The sequence below is a fragment of the Astatotilapia calliptera genome, chromosome 13 (assembly GCF_900246225.1).
Source record: "Astatotilapia calliptera chromosome 13, fAstCal1.2, whole genome shotgun sequence".
Classification (NCBI taxonomy): domain Eukaryota; kingdom Metazoa; phylum Chordata; class Actinopteri; order Cichliformes; family Cichlidae; genus Astatotilapia; species Astatotilapia calliptera.
Genome location: NC_039314.1, coordinates 21,567,931 through 21,586,090, shown reverse-complemented (window position 1 = coordinate 21,586,090; position 18,160 = coordinate 21,567,931). Strand labels below are relative to the sequence as shown.

The 18,160-nt window shown below is 39.0% G+C and overlaps 1 protein-coding gene across 2 annotated transcripts in view; it reads right to left on the bottom strand.

Annotated features, from left to right (window-relative positions):
- The window catches only part of LOC113035567 (inactive phospholipase D5-like), a 73,568-nt gene that overhangs the window by 51,524 nt on the left and 3,884 nt on the right, over positions 1-18,160 (bottom strand). The window contains exon 1 of one of the 2 annotated variants that reach the window (XM_026191218.1): positions 8,016-8,441. The exons of the other annotated variant lie outside the window; for it this stretch is intronic. Within the exon in view, the coding sequence (XP_026047003.1) occupies positions 8,016-8,021 (6 nt within the window). The 5' untranslated portion in view covers positions 8,022-8,441. Of the gene's footprint in view, positions 1-8,015; positions 8,442-18,160 lie in introns of those variants that run through there. 2 annotated transcript variants of the gene reach the window in all.

The window sequence follows — 18,160 nt, the reverse complement described above, 5'->3', positions numbered from 1 at the left end:
AAGTTTGTGACAGCAATTTTATTATACGTATGGCCTTGACAGTCTCCCAGCCTTCTCCTTCTCCGGCCTTCGAGCCCTCTTGCAAGCCCCAGGGATGCTGATGCTCAGAGTAATGAGCCAACACATCAAGAAGTTTAGTGGCAGATTTAACTCCAGGACAGGGAGCTAACTTTAAAATCACTGAGTCTACACTTTTTTTTTGCACTGTTAATAACACTGTCACAATAAACCATACCTACTGTACATCATCTGCACTCCTGCTGTGGCCTATTCAGATCTGGCCATTAGATCATGTTGAGTTAAACCGCTCTCTCTCTTGCACATGAAGGTAATGGTTATGATTATGATGATTTTCTTTCTTTTTTTTTACATCAGGTGAGCAAGACGATTGAAACTAGAGCTAGATGGTGCTAAATGATGAACACTGGTTGACTGGAGGTGGTGGTAAGTCACTTTTTTCCCTACCTGTATATTTCTGTCTATATATGGATACTATATGTTTAATGACTACTTTATTTGGGACACTTCAATCTACACCTACTGAACAACACAAGATTGAAAAATGTTGATTTATGCTGCAATATTTGAATGATAGGGTCTTCCAAGAGAGAGACTGACAGCTACACTCACAGCTTCAGCCAATTTAGAATAACCATTTAACCTGCCATGCATGTCTTTGGACTGTGGGAGGATTATTTTGAGAAAACTCCAGTACATGGAGAAAAATGGAAATTATACACAGAAAAGCCCCTGCTACTTAGTACATTTGAACCCAGCAATAACACTTACAAACATTCAAAGGTGCGATTAGTAATTTTTTGAGATTAGAATATAATATAAAGAATATTTTACTTATGAATATAGATTAAATAGTGTGTATTTAAATATTTTGCCAAACTAATGCATTAGTTTTTTAATGAATTCATTAACTTAGGGCACCGGTTTGTGGAAGCTCCCATGTTTCCCCGCCACCTTGAACATGGTGCTTTTTGTCTAATTGCATTTTATGTGTGTGGCTAGAGACTGGCTGCATACTTTGTATGCCAAAGGTTGAGGAGAAGGGAACTCTTAGGCATTTGCCTGCTGTGCAAGCAAATTTTCATCTATTTCTAAACTTTCTGACTCAAGATATGAAGGCTCATACCTGTGTATTATCATCTGACAAGGGGTCCCTTTTAACAAAGAAGCGAATATGCAACGCAAAAAGACCAAAACAACCAGCATCTTGATAAAATGTCATCCTTTTCCTCTTCACCTCAAGCCTCATCTCCTGAACTGAAGTCAGGGCTCTAACACATGAAATTGTGCATTGGCATGCTTATTTATTCTTGATATTATCGCAGTTACTTATTGCAAGCAGATTAGACATGCAGACCTCCAATCTCCGAACAGCCTACAAACTGCTGGCTAAACAGCAACATCTGGTTTTAAGCTAACATTATGCCACTACTAATGTTAGGTTCAAGTGTCCTAAAAATAATACTTTCCCTCATATAAACAGTTTGGGTTAGAGGTTAAGGGTCTTGAATCTTGAATCTGGAATTTAGGCTACGTTCACACTGCAGGTCTTAATGCTCAATTCCGATTTTTTGATCAAATCCGATTTTTTTGTCTGCTCGTTCACACTACAAATAAAATGCGACAGCAAACGCGCTCTAGTGTGAACGCTCAAAGCGGCCCGCATGCGGAAAAGAAGATGTCACACACAACGCGCTCTGTTTAGACCCAGAGCAAACAATATTGTTTGACTGATGGCCCTTAATATAAAGACTTCGGAATTCACGTTTCCCAATTTTTGCTTTAAGTTATTTTGTTATTTACATAATAATGTAGATAACCTAATAATTATCCTTATTGCTGTTTTAGAGAGGAGCGGTGCTTCAAAGGATAGTTGCAGATTTCTGTCAGAATCTGCAGATTATACAGTACAAATAAAATGTTAACGTTTCTCCAACGTTGTCTTCCCAGCAGTTTCACCAGATGGCCAGGAAGCGTTCGCGATGTCTTCTCGGGCGCTTCTCCGGTGCTAATAATTAGCGTCTGTCTTGTGTCAGTGACGTAAAAGACGTTTTAGTCACTTTCTAAAACGTCAGATATGTATCGGATTCAGTACAACATACGAAAGTGACCCAGATCGGATTTGAAAATATCGGATTTGTGCTGTTCACACTGTCATACCATGATCGGATATGGGTCGCATAGGGTCAAAAAAATCGGATTGGATGCGCTTTTGCCTGCAGTGTGAACGTAGCCTAATATGCTTATGCTTCTTTCTGCTCCTTTTTGAACATGAAAGTTATTTGGAGTTTTGGTTGCTCGTTTTCCTTTAGAATTTCATTCTAAAATCATATGAGAGTTTATTCACTATGCATCAGTCCAACAGGGATATATCAACTTCAACTAAAGTTTCACTAGCTCGGGGTAGCAGTAGCTAACAGGGGCTAATATAAGTCCACCCCTTAGTATTTTTTAATAGTAGCTTACAGACAGGTTCATATTAACTAACAGAGGCAACTGCAGAAAACAAAGGCCGAGGCTAACGGTGGCTAACATCAGCTAATAGCAGCTAAAAGAGGCTAAGAGCGGCCCTGCGACAGACTGGCGACCTGTCCAGGGTGTACCCTGCCTCTCGCCCTATGACAGCTGGGATAGGCTCCCCGCCCCCCGCCACCCGGAAAAGGATAAGCGGAAGCGTATGGATGGATGGATGGAAGAGGCTAAGAGCCACAAAAAATAGCAGCACAGAATGCACAGAAAGAAGAATAACAGCACTGAAAAGGGACTTCCTCAAACCCTCACCTGACTGTAATTTTAACTTCATCATGCTAATGCCATGTTCATTTTTCTCTTTTTATCATTTGAGGAAAAAGGCAAGCAAGTTAGACCCATTAAAGACTTAAAAAAATCCATACTCTTCGATAGGTGCACGAAAAGAACACATCTTCTTTAACAAATTGATCATCCCTCTGCAGGCTGTGTCACCCTTAGTTGACTGAAGTGAAGTAGTGACAGGAACTTAATGAGAACTAATGCAGACTGACTGTCACCTGTGAAATAGATGAGTTTCCACAACTGGACTGTCTTAGACAAATCAAGGACAAAGTGCGGGTAGTGACTGCACGTAGGAGCAGTGAATAAACACACAAAATGCTGTTGTATTATTACTTTAGTGAAATTTAATCTGGATTACATTTTCCTCTAAGCTATGTAATGAATTAATACTGTAACAATGTACCAATTTATAAAAACAGCAGGGCGCAGAAATGTAAATATATGAAACAAAGAGTCAGCGTCCTCTCCTCTCCTCCAGGTTCATTCATTATTAATGGTTTGTTAAATCTCATTTTCTCTTTCTCTCTGACAAGATCTTGTAATGTTCTAAGAGGTGTTATATGCTTTGTCTTGTTAAACCCTTGTTAGTGCAGGGTTAGTGATGAATGATGTGTCAATCAAAATCAGTGAAGGGCAGAAGTGAGGGGACCTGATGTTGTCAACCCACAAGGCCAACACCATGAATTTGGTCATCCTCCCCTGATTACCACACATACCACCAACCCTTCAGAACAACCTTGAATCTGAAATAAATTAAAGTGGGTGCGACACTGTAAACTTGTGCAGAGCCAGCTGTAGTTTTAAAGGGGATTCAGTAGGTAGAGCTACACAGGCCAACTCCTTAATAATGTGGTCTAGTGTAGATCATGCTTTATATCAGTGCATTACTGTTAGATAGCAATCCACCTTTTCATACACAACTAAATGAAAGTCTTCTTTCAACTCCTAGGGGAAATGATTGACACAAAACAGGGGATTTAAATCGTCTTACGGACAAGTCTCAGACAGCTTTCAACTCTATACAACTAAAATCCATCTATCTGTACCAGAGGTGGTGCAAACAAGGTTACTGAGTATATCAATATGACATTTCAAAATGTAGCTTTTAAAGCAGAAATGTAGCTTTGAAATGGCAAAGGCTAACAAATTGTTTGAGGAATGCAACCCTGCCAAAAATCATAACAGAAACCAAAAAAATTAATTAGACTTTATGCAGAAAAAAGAAAAATTATATTTAAAATTAGAATGAGATTGAGGATACAAGCGGCAGAAATGGGCTGGCCTCTCCCTTAGAGGTAGGGTGAGAAGGTTGGCCATCCAGGCGGGGCTCAGAGTAGAGCCGCTGCGCCTCCACATCAAAGGGAGCCAGTTGAGGTGGTTCAGGCATCTGACAAGGATGCCTCCTTGGAACCTCCTGGGTGAGGTGTTCCGGGCATGTCCCACATGGAGGAGGCCCCGGGGCAGACCCAGGACACACTGGAGAGATTATATCTCTCGGCTGGCCAGGGAACGCCTTGGTGTTCCTCCGGACAAGCTGAAGGAGGTGGCTGGGGAGAGGGAGGTGTGGGCTTCTCTGCTTAGGCTGCTGCCCCTACGACCCAGCCCCAAATAAGCAAAAAAATATGGATGGATATTTAAAATTACTAAAAGCACAGTTTAGTCTAAAAGGAAAAAAAAATAAACCCACCCACAAAAAGATTTGTTGTCAAATGAGAACAATGTCAACCCAAAATTAGAAAACAAGGAAAGAAAAATCTCTACAAACAAACCGAAAATCAAATCCCCTTTCACGCTATTCACACTAGTATTGAAGTAATAAGTCATGCAGGTCTGTCTACTGATGAAACTGATGCTAAAAGTGCTTAAGAATGAATAGTGAAGACACCACAAACTGTAGCTCTATAGACATCTTCTGCAGTTTTATTTTTTCAGCTTTTTATCCTTTTTATTCCATCTGCGATTATATAATCAACTAAGCGTACTCAGTATGCAGGTAGCAACCTCAGGGCTGTCCTAAGGTGACATCTGCAGAAGAGACATCATATTAGAACGAGATTCATTAATCTATTCACGCGTGTTCTCCACACTTACGCCTCTACAATACTAAACGTGTTCATTATCCCAATTAACTGCAACAGAATAACCACTCTGAGAGTGCATAGTGCTAAATATGTGACATTAATTCAGTAACAGAAAATGCTTGAAGCATTATGAGAGCTTGCCCAGATGATATAATATTGACTGGTTTTCTAACAAAGAAACATTTACAGTATGTATACGAACTGCTTTATTCTATCTTTTTAACAATTAGAACAAAATAACTAAGAATAAGAAACTGATGGAAAGATCATTTTCCAATTTCTTATAGTTTTTCTTTCTTGAGGTAACCATGGTTTTGAACTGAACTCACTGACACTGAGGATACTGCAGCATGAGGACAGAGAAGCAAGGTTACAACAGTCCAAATAAGGATGCTATTCATATATTGACTGTGACAGAAATTACAGTTAGATGTACTAAATGCATACATAGCATAACTATGTTGTTTCATTATCCCAATAATGCATACAGCATTTCTAGACTGAAGCCTACCCCACTTCCTTTGCCACAGTTGTTCCAGAAAAATCCTTCTTTATGTAGAGAGAGTATTAATCTGACTTTTTAGTAGTAGTGTGCACCTTGTTAGCTAGATCTACCAATTACTGTTTCTCACTGACAATCGCAACACGTATTGCCAGAGAGGGGAAGACTGCGCGCAGGCAAAATGCAGTAAATCAGACCGCTTTAATCCTGAAGTACGACTAATCGAACCTCTAACCTTTAATGGACACATTCTTCTTCACAAAATGAGATCAGGCCAGACTGACCTGTCTTTGTAGAGATATCACTCACAGATAAATCACTGGCTGTTCTGTTTTGGCTAGAATTCAGGAGGTAGTAGTTTGGTTGCCATGGATACCAGTTCAGGTGTTTGGGGGCTCTACTGTCTGTTGGTGCTTTGTACACCATGGTCTGATGGCTTCTGGGTCTGTTTGTATGAGTCCCTGTGAATGTGTGTCTGTGTATCCAGCATATTGATGCTGTCTGTGAGCAGAATTAATTTTTTTTTCTTTTCATGGCGCATTTATTTCTGTAATCATATTTTCCTCTTCTCTTCTCTTCTCATTTTCCCCCCCTGCCCTCCTTTGCCATCACCACCTCTCCTCCTCCTCCTCTTCTTCTTCTTCTTCTTCTTCTTCTTCTTCTTCTTCTTCTTCTTCTTCTTCTTCTTCCCCATAGATATATACAGAGTGTAGTAGGCCAGACTTGGCCAGTCCAATTTGGCCCAGCAGCCCACTTGTCAGCCTGTGCTATGTGTACCCAGGCTGAAAGACTGATGGCACCAGAAGACAAAGAGAAACAGAGATAGAGAGGAAGGATCAGGGACATAGAGTACTGGTATAGAACATTCCTATAAAGATCCTGGGAGAATTTATAGTTGTCAAAGGTTCACACACATGATATAAAATTTCAGTAAACCACAAAAAGAGGACAGCCTGATATCTGTATGGGTCTGAGTCATGCTCTGTGCGCTAATCAGTGAATCACGGCCAGTGAGAGCTGACCAGCAGTGAGGTAAGCCTGGACAAGATTAGTCTGGCTGTCCTCCTCCAGCATTCTTTGATTTTATTTGCACTGTGATGAACTCTGCTTTGTAATTCAAACTTGTGTATTCAGTAAACAGGATATTTTGATGTTTAGGGAACGGTGTTATTATGTATCAGGGTTTCTACTGGATGCTTTACCTGCTGACTTTTGTTGGAGAGTCACTTTAATAGGCTACCCATAACTGAGGTCTGAGACATAATAAAAGATAACCTTATTGTACACTAAATGCTAACAATGTAAAAAATATTTAAAAAAACAAACATTAACAAACATTTTTATGTTAATGCATGTTAAACAAAAAGAAATATTCAGCACAACTGTCTGCCAGCATTTACTGTAAGCCTGTTAATAATAAATTAAGTATGTCCCACAATATCGACTAATAACTATTTCCCATAAACAAATAATTGTAAATCGCTACATTTATAGCCAGTATTATAATCTGAATTCATAAGCATTCCATTAGCAATATTTTCTAATACATAGATGTCATGAGTCATAATGAGTCATAATGCATGCAAAATTAATATGCAGATCAAAAAACATTCGTTGGCATTGAGTAATGTCATTGTGTGTGTTTTTATTATTAGTTTATGTGCCAGGCAATACAATTGTGAATGTAGTCCTGTAGCTTTGTAGCTGTAGCTAAATGAGGGCTAATCTTATCATCCAACTGACCTAAAAATTGTATGTATATAAAAAATACATCAATTACTTTCTGTGATTCTAATTAGGCATGAGAGAAAAAATGTGAAAGCGTCCTAATATACAGGGTTAAAACATTTTTCTTTTCTTTTTTCTTTTTTTTACCACATTTTGTTTTTACTGCATCATCACCATCCACTCAGTATGAATGCACCTACAAAAGCCCACCTTGTTACCTCAAAATCTCCAGTGCTTGAAAAGAAGGCAACAGGACTTCTTTATATTTCTGAACCCAAAGACTACCGTGACATGGATGACCGTACACAGATTTGCCTCAAAATATAATAAGATTCGTATAAAGAATAACAGAGAAATGCAGAAAATCACATTGAGTTTATGGATAAAGTAATGAAAGGCACTTATAAACCCATTTTCCACTGATTGCCAAAGACAGCAGTGGATAAAATAGTCACAAGACCAAGTCAATACAGCACCTTGTATCTAGGTCTAAGTGTGAATGAGTATGCACAGTTCCAAAGCATGGATGACTTCACATTACATGCAATATTTCAAGATATTTTCTGACCTACTTCCTATAAACAAAGATCAGAGAAGAGTATAAAGTAAAGGCAAAGTACAATATCCCACAGCACCACTATCCTTGATGGCTACACCCTATATTCAAGACTTGATCTTCACACTCTAAGAAAACAAAAAACAGAAAAAAACACTTGCAGCCAAAGAACAATCAGAGCACTTGACACTAACAAAGAGACATATGACTTTCTCATGCAGCACACAGGTTGCACCAGATAGATAGATAGATAGAACCACTCACTCGCTCACTCACTCCTGCTTAGATTAAACAAATTTTATAGTAGAGAGCCCACCTTCATGACGCCTCCCTCTGTTTGTTAGTCCACTCGGAAACACATGTGCTCTTCCGGATGTGCGAGACGAAAGAGACAGAAAGAGTATGTGTCCGTGTGTGAGAGCTGCAAAATCCGCTGCTTCCTCTCTTCCCTGGGAGTCACAGGGGAGGAGAGTCCATCCCTCTCGGCAGAGAAAATGTATGTGTTGGCGTTTGTAAGTGCACGTGCATATGTGTGTGAAAGAGAATGAAAGAGAGGGAAAGCGCTGCTCCTCCTATCCTCTCCTACAACTGCATGAATGAAAACATAAAAGGACACACCTCTATCTGTCTATCTATATATAGATCTATCTATCTGTTGAGCTATCTGTCTTCTAGCTTCCTTCTTCACTTTTCTTTCTCTATCCTTTCCTCCTCTCATCCCACCATATCGCATGTTTGCTCACCTCCTTCTCACTCTCCCGCTCCCTCCCCTGCGCTGTCTCACCACCCTCTCTCTCTCTAATAGAAAGCTCAAATTTCTCCACTCTTCCATACAGACCCACAAAACAGGGAGGGAATAGAGAATAAATAGATGTTCGGACTCTCCTCTCTTTTCACTGTACATCCACTTGCCTCTCCTGCTTATATTGTCTCACCTTACCCTGCATTATTGCAATAGTGAGCTCCTCCACTTTTTCTTTTCTGTGATTAATCTGATTTTTCAGGTCTATTGATTTTAATACTAATCCAGTTTGTTCAGATATTAAAACAGAATTGCAATACATGATGGAATTGCAGAGGCACAGCATGAAACAAAGTGCAGGCAGTGAGCCTAGTGAAACACAGCCAATGTAACTGAATTGCATTGATTCAATACATCTCAGTGCAGTTTAGTTCATTGACTGCAAGCAGAGATATGGCAAAGTAATGCTATTTTACACTTCTTAGTATGCAAAAGCAATACATCGGCAGCACATTGTAATGCAGAGCAGATCCTGTTCAGATGCAGGGTATAGATAGTAAATCTTTTAAAGTCTGTCTGCCCTGCAGCTGTGTGCTGACAGAAAAAAGCCAACAGGGGGTGCTAGTACGCTTTTTAAGTTGGCGATCATCGCAGTGCAGTAGGCATAAGAAAATAAGAGACAAAGAGAAACAGGGCTTTGTGATTAGAGCTAAATAGAAGATCAACTATCAGACAGTTTCTGTCTCTGCCATATAGATGGAGGATTAAACAATAAATAGATGATCAGGCTCTCCTCCTCTTCTTCCTTTCCTGCTTATCCCCCCTTAGTAACAGCTCACATTTCTGGGATTTTTCCTGCGATAGATGGGAGTATATATTTTAAGGTCTAGAATCTATCAGACATCAATTGTTAAACTTACCATAGACTGAAATAAAAACAAACAAACAAGAAAATGGCCAAACAGTCGGAAGGTATGTGAAACCATTTTTAAAACAATGAGAACAGACCAGCAGAGAATGGAGCAGAAAACACTAGAGTCAATTTTTCTTTGTTAAAGCCCTTACAAATACCTTTGTGTCTTTTATGGTCCACCTGCAGCTAGCTATCCGATAGCTTTACTGCCCATAAAAAAACACTGTTACAGTACCCAGTCTTGTGAAAGGCTACAATGATGATCGTTAGCTGAAACTCATAAAAGCTTAAAATCCGTATTATTAGACATGTTCTTGATTATTTAAATGGAAGATGACAAGACTTGAGAGTCATATAAAAAGTAAACACAGCACAAATCCCAACAGTATATTAAGCAGCAGAGAGTATGCAGAGATTAAAATTTGTTGGACTTACCATGTCCAGCCACCTGACATGGACTTTCAGTCCTCAAACCTGGTCAAAAAACAAACAAACAACAAGGACAGTTCTTCCCTAGGAAATGGAAGCTACCTGCGTAGTGACTACAGCCCACTGAAACTGTTATTTGTTAGACGGACAAGCAATATTTATTCCTTTTTGATCGAGTGCCTACAAAGGTGATAAAAACCATATCATTCACTACAGTCATTCAAGACTCTTTCTGTTCGAGTGTAGTATTTCAAGCACATCTCCCCCAGGGACTGGTGCTGAATTGCTACAGAACCATCACCGAGAGCATCCTCACAAACATGATCATGACGCGGTACTAAAGCTGCTAAAGCAGCCGAGCGGATGACCTACACCGCGTGGTGAAGATTGCATACTAAACGAGCTCCTACAACTGGAAGATGTCTACACCACTCTTCTGAGGAAGTAGACGAGCAGCATCATTTCAGACACGTCACACCTCCGTTACCCTTTGTTTCAACTTTTGCCATCAGGCCGATGATACAGATGAATACAATACTCATGCAAACAGACTAAGGAACAGCTTTTCTCCCCACCCAACCACCCATATGCTATTATAACTTGCACTGACAATAGCTCTTCAGCACTACAATTGGACCCCATATAATCTCCCCCTCAGGAGTATCCATCCATCAATCCATTCTCCTCTGCTTATCCAACTCAGAGTTGTGCGGGGCTAGAGTCTACCCCAGCTGCCACAGGGCTGAAGCAGGGCATAGGAAAGGCTGCCAGTCTGCTGCAGGGCTTACGCAGACAATGATGCACATTCACATTCACATCTGTGGGCATTTTAGTATAACCAGTTAAACCTACAAACTGCATACCTTTGGACTGTAGGAGCAATCCAGATTACCCAGAGGGAACCCACTCAGTCACAGTCCACACAGAGAGACACCCACTCACACTCATGTTCACACCTATGGTCAATATTCATGTTGCCTCAAATGGTATTTGCATGATAAAGTCACTTTTATAAGATTCCTTGTCTTAAGTATAAAAACAGTACAATGACCCGAATGGCAGCAAGTGCAACATCACTCCAGATTATTATTTTTTTTTTTTAACCAGGAGAAAATCAATTAAACACTTGTTTATGACTAGTCAGCGTACAGTGTAACTGTAGCACATATAAAGAAGCATGAGAAAGTTTATTTGCACAAGCCTTTACGTCTTTTAAAAGCAGCAAATTAGGTGTTTTTAGTTTCCTGCTTCCTGTCCTCTGTATCCAGGCAGCCTTCTTGACTAAACCAAAAATAAGTGTTTCTCGGAGGAAATGACCGAGAACTTGTTTGACGTAAACTCTCAGATTCAACCACTTATGAAAGACTGAGAATGTGCAATTATAGGTGGCAAATTATTGTTTAATTTTGGATAATTGTTGTTTAAATTCCTTAAATAGCTTGTTTAAATACAGAGAAACCACTGAAGTGCAACCAATCTCAGATATAAAGCATTTACCTCATCTGCCCTTCTGCAGGATAAAGGATGCATGTGCTGTTTGGAAGCTCTAAAAGATATGTAATCTGTAGTTGATCAGTTTTCCAAATGTTTCAATAGTACTGTATAACAGTAGCTTTACTTGCCTCTGAAATGTCTATATGTGTCTTTGTGTTCCACAGCAGGAACATATTAATCTCAAAGGGGGTCATCACAGCAGCAAAGCACACCTTAAACAATATTTTAACGACACAATAGTTATAGAAATGCTGATCCGTGTTCCATTAAATACATTCTCACAGTTTCAGGATCTGTCAGTTTTTCTTCACACACAAAAATAATTAGAGCATCTGTCACAAGCATCACTGATGCAGTATCAGCACTCAGCGGTGCCATCCATCTGCTGAAGTTGGTGTGTTTTTGTGTTTTGGATGCACTGCAGAACTGTGAGTTTCAAGCTGACTTGGCACTGCGCACAACAAAAAAATCAAGGGAGACTTTGTTTGGCTTTGTCTAGATTGACAGTTTTATGTCAGATTCAGGTCATTTCACATCCAGCCTTTCGGTATCAGCTCCGGATTTCCTTTGCCACACTCCATGAAGAGGTCAAGTTGCGTCTCTCTTGTTAGTGTCAGCTAGCTGACAATGTGATGCCGGCTGCGTGTGCAGCAAGAGGAAGCTGCTGCATTGGTTTTATCACTCACTACTCTCCTATATATTGCTGGTATATCACAGCTGCACTCTGATATGAAATGGTAAAATGGCCTGTATTTGTATAGCGCTTTTCTAGTCCCTAAGGACCCCAAAGCGCTTTACACAACCAGTCATCTACCCATTCACACACTGGTGATGGTGTAGCCACAGCCACCCTGGGGCACACTGACAGAGGCGAGGCTGCCGGACACTGGCGCCACCAAGCCCTCTGACCACTACTTGAGTACCACGTAAACGTGATACTTCTGTTACTCCAACACTAAGAATCTCTTTATTATCAGTGTAGTCAAAGCAAGCATCCAATAAACGAATCCCTTCTAGCATATACAAAGATATTGCACTTGAGTAGTTTCATGAGCTGTAACCACTCTTATCTCTGCTCTGCTGTATTGAAATTTCCTGAAGCATGAGAGTTTACTGAGCCTCCGGCATTTGAACTATAAGAGCTATGAAGTGTTTGCCAGTGAAATTAAACAGAAAACATTTCTAGAAATCAGTGGAGTCGAGGGGGATAAAAAGAGCATCAAATTAGATTATGAAATGTCAACATGAAAGCTTTCTTTTTAATCTACATTGTGAGCTACAACAGACCAGCAGAGCTTCTCTCTTAAGAGATCTAGAGATGATGGCACAAAGGTTTCATAGAAGGCTTAAATCCTTCTGGACGTTTAAGATAATGTGGATTTCACAATTCAGTGAGGGCTCTGTACTCATGTAACACTTTCACAGCTGAAATAATTTAGCTTTGTGGTACAGAAACAGAGTCTAATGAGTTTCAGCTAATTGCCTAATTAGTTCAATTCATGAAAAAGCATGATTATGGCTTCCAGTGTATCTTCCCCATTACTCTGTCTCGGCAGGTGGTTGTGAGGGGGTAGTTGTGTATGTGTAACAGGGTTGGGCAAAAATGGCTAACATACATGTAACCGGGATTATGTATTCAGATTACAAAATCATAAGTAAATCATCTAACCAGATTACCATCAAATTTGATTTTAGTAATCTTGTTAGAGATTCTTTCCATCTTTCAAATCTGGGGAAAAAATAAATTATACAACCTTTTTTCCATGATAAGGAATGCTATTGATTTACTTATTTACTAATTTAGTCAGTCACTTCCCCTTCACAGATATGCACTCCATTGTCTGTGCCAAGGGCAGTTTGTCAAACAAAGAATAACAACAGGCAAAGACCTCAAAAGACCTCTTCTGACTTTGAAGACGGCAAAATCTTTTTTATGATGTCCCTGAGTGCACTATCACATTATTCAAGGCCTGAATTGATTCAGCAGTAAATCCTAAATATATAACATATATCATTATAAATACTGAAGGTCTTTTTGCAGTATTACAAAGTTGAGAAAAAATCTTATGTATTAAAAATTTTGATGTAATGTGTATTTATTAACCAATTATATTTCAAAGCAATCAGAGTCTGAGTCAATTTTGTGATTAAAGAGAAAGAGGAAACACGCTGAATTTTGAGATGCCATAAAACAAAGATAAAAAAGGAATGAAAATAAGAAAGCTAGTTAAACTAAAGGAGATTTAAAGCTCACATGTAGAAAACTGACAGCCAGCATGCCTCAAACTGTCAGGTCCTGAAGAGATGTTTAATTAATTAGAATTGAAACAGATGGTATTCATTATCATGGTGCAGTATATAGATCACACACCTGGAAACTGACAGTCTGATGCATGCAGTGGGCCAAAATGTTATAGCTCCAATCCTTTGAATTAAAAATCTACATCAATTTACACAATGAAGTTTTCATATTAGGTGATAGCTCCCCCTACTGTTCCTGTAGGCTACAAACTATGCCAGAACTCGCAGCATCACTAAGGATCAAAATTTAATTTAAAGGGTTAAGAAAAGAAATCAACAGCAAATACAAAAGTCATGTGATTCACAAAGAAAATCAAATAAGCATCTATCCAATCAGAAAGCAGTCGAAGTAAACTAAATGAACAAGGCAGGACTATACGACAGAATAGTGAATTAAGGGTATACGTGTGTGAGTGTATAAATGTGTGTGTGTATGTGTACCCAGCCAGATTTGTGTTAATTCAACCACTCATGAAAGAGTGCGAATGAGCAATTATAGGTAGTAAATTATTGTTTTAATTTGGGATAATTATTGTTTACATACCTTAAATAGCTTGTTTAAATACAGAGAAACCACTGAAATACAACCAGCCATCAACACAACCAAAGTAAACAAGGAATGCTACCCGTTTAGGAAAATAAATATCTAGTTCCTAGAAACACCTACTTTATAATGTAGAAGTGATTAACATGCAAGAAATCTACTGTGGATCTACCCACTGTGCTGACCTCTTGTGCATAGGAGCAGCTGAAAGTAGCTTTAATTGAATTTCTTTCAAGGTTTGTTATGATAGCATCTCAAATTTAATTATGGACTATATAGAACTATGTTGTGTCAGTTATGTTTATACAGTAGTTGCAGCCTTATACAGTTTAGCTGTAAACAGGCAAGAGGTAAACTTTAACTAAGCATGAAGCCTCCACACAAGGTCAAGTTGATGCTGAAGTGAAATCAGGATGAACTCATGCCAAGCTGTTAAAAAGGAGCCAAGAACCCCGAGCATCAATTTTAATTGGTACTGGGTATTGAACACAGTGAAGAGTGTTGGTGATTGATGATAGTAAGCTTCTGGCCAAAGGTATCTACATAAAGTTTGAATACAACAACAACTCTCACAGATATAAAGACATCTGTCTTCTTGCCTTCATTTCTGCTGATCTTTAGGTAGGAAAATAATCCCAATGTAAATCTTCCTTAACTTTGATCAGCACTTGCAGCAGTTAAAATGTGTTGTCTTTTATTTCATTGGCTTCTCTTTGCTGTTTATCTTCCATCCACTACATAATGAGAGTATTCTGTCTATAATCAAACACCTTTAATCAACCGGTCAACATTTTTACTTAAAATGTAATGTGGCTGCTTGACAGGGGGGAAATGGATTGGTGATTTTTTTGTTGTTGTTGTTTAAGAGTAAACAATTAGACTGGAACATCTTACTGAAAGATCAAAGCCTTCGAGCAGCATTATGAAGAGGCTGCTTCATGGTTGAATTTGAACCGCAAAGAAACAGTTTCAGCACAAACTTCAAGATGAGTCTTTTCCCCTGCTGTCAGACAAAACTCACCAATTAAAAATAAAAGGAATCCAGAATTCTGAAAACATGTCCATCTCGAACTGAAAAAGTAAGGTCTCACTGCTTTGAAGGCAGAGACAATTGCCCGAGGTCATCACCAAGTAATGGGGATGAACGCATGAGACAACAGCATTAATGAGGCTGCACTTTCTCCACGGAGAGCAACCTTTTATCTGAGCGTGGTTAAGGACTGAAAGTGATGACAAGAAATCTTTTAGGATCGCCTAAAGGAGGCAGATGTGCTCCTGTGTCCTAATGATTCATTACTGTGTTTTTGTGAATGTATTAATGTCTGTTACATAAATTGCTAACAGTTTCTAAAGCACAAGTTTTTGTTTAAAAAGAAGGTGCTGTAGAATTTAGCAATACACCATTACTGAGCAGTAGGAAATGACAACAGACATTGATTGGGTCAGAAATAGCATGAAACAGAAGAGCTGGTGTGGAGGGTGGGTTGCAAAGCAGCTTGCTGAAGCAGCAGTACAAATGTAAAATGTTTCCCAACAGGACTTCCAGGTGAGCTTGATTCTGTGACATGCTTGAACTAACATTATGCTCAGTTTTATACACCAAGATTATTATTTCTTTTAAATTAATCATATTTTTAAAAAAAAGTTAATTCTCCTCATTTTTGACCACAGGTTTAGTGTCTCTGCATTTAGTATCTGAAATGTATATAAACAGTTCCACCTTGCAAGGCAATGGAAATAATAGGTTTTACTCTGGTTTCCTTCAAGTGCTTAAAATAAATGTATTAGAACACCGTTCTTAAGAACAAGAAAATACAAATGTTTTAAAAAATGAGTCAAAACATCTTTAACTAAAAGACTAAACTTCAAATTACATTTTAAAATTACAAAATTACATAAACTAAAAGTTGCTGAATTCTCATTTTTATACTCAAATTTGAGCCTGGACTCTGGACTCTCTAAGAAGTCAGATCAAGCATAAGTTTTAACTATTAAAACATTTATTTTCTGTTAGTGACATGCAAGTAAGTGTAATTTGGCATCTTAATAAACAAATGAAATAAAAATGTAAAAGTGATTTTTGGTAATTAAAAATATTGGTGATTTAGAACAGCTGTGGCAGATCATTACACTGGGTGGTGGTCTAATAAATTAGTTAAGCAGTATAAATGTTTCACATATATAACTTTATTTATTATGTATTAAATCTGGAGGTTTATCATAAATAATCATAAGTTGTTATTCACTTCATAGACAGCTTCTCAAATTGATTTCCAGAAATTTTCACACAGCTAAAAATATTTCTACCTTGTCACTACATCTACATTTCCCACTTCCAGGGTGAACTTGTGTTACAGATGGACGTGTCAAAACCTGAGTGTAATCTTCCTACCCCTCATTCTTCAACCGATTAACACCATCATTCATCACTTCCAGATAAAAAAGTTCATCATAAGATATATGTCTAATAATATTTCATACTTTGACTAATGTGCACTGAGAAATCAATCCAACTTTCTTATTCATTTGAGGCAAATAAATATTTTCCCTGAGTTTCATCATCTTCACTCGCCCAGCCCACAAAAATAGCAAATGAGAGGGATAGGGGAAAAAAAAAGAAATAAACATAATAATGTCACAATCTGCAGGCAGCAGACCGTGTGGAGCGGAGAGTGAGGACCCAAATGCAGACAACGTAGGCAGCAATGAACTTTAACAAAAGGCGAGCCATTTATTCAGCCTGATTGTCAAAACAGAACGAAATAAGAAAACCAAAATGAATGAGGAATTAATCATGAAAGCCTGGAAAAGTAGGAACATGGAAACACAGGGGTAGGTGAAGAGGGGCTTTGGCAAAGGATGGAGGAAAACAGAGACAATATAGACACCGAGGGATGATGAGGGAAGTGGAAACACATGGAAACACCACAGGAACAAATTTCCACATAATGAGACAGGGAGAGCAAAACTGAACACAATGCACATGAGACAAGTAGCACACATACCAAGACTCAGACAAGGACATGGCTTGACACCAGGATGGGGATAAACAAACATGGGAGCGCATGACAGACAGGGGAGACAAGGATGAACACACAGACAGAACACAGAGGCATGACTGGGATAAAAAAGAGAGGGCGAGAGACACAGAGGGCAACAAACATGGAAACATGGCAGACCTAACATGGACAACGCTAAGGACAAAACATAAAGGTGAGTGTAAGAACACAGGAGGAGAACACTAAAGAACGAAACACAGTGACAAGACTAAGAAAACGGGACAATAAGCTGATGACCCTAAAGTGACTAAACAGGAAAACCCAACATAATAACATCCAGAAATCAGCTTAATATTCTAAGGCTACGTTCACACTGCAGGCGAAAGCGCATCAAATCCGACTTTTTTGACCCTATGTGACCCATATCCGATCACGGTATGACAGTGTGAACGGCACAAATCCGATATTTTCCAATCCGATCTGGGTCACTTTCGTATGTGGTACTGAATCCGATACATATCTGACGTTTTAGAAAGCGACTGCTGTTTGAACGGTCATGTCGCATTAAATCCGTCTTTTACGTCACTGACACAAGACATACGCCAATTATCAGCGCCGGAGAAGCGCCCGAGAAGACATCGTGAACGCTTCCTGGCCATCCACTGTAGATGTCAGTGAAGCTGTTTGGAAGACAGCGTTGGAGAAACGTGAACATTTTATTTGCACTGTATAATCTGCAGATTCTGACAGAAATCTGCAACTATCCTTTGAAGCACCGCTCCTCTCTAAAACAGCAATAAGAACAATTATTAGACTGTATGTAAATAACAAAATAACTTTACAACTTAAAGCTAAATTGGGAAATATACAGTCCAAAACAAGTCTTTATATTAAGGGCCATCAGTCAAACAATACCGTTTGGTCTGGGTCTAAACAGAGCGTCTTCTTTTGCGCATGCGGGCCGCTTTGAGGGTTCACACTAGAGCGCGTTTGCTATCACATTTTATTTGAACAAGCAGACAAAAAAATCGGATTTGAG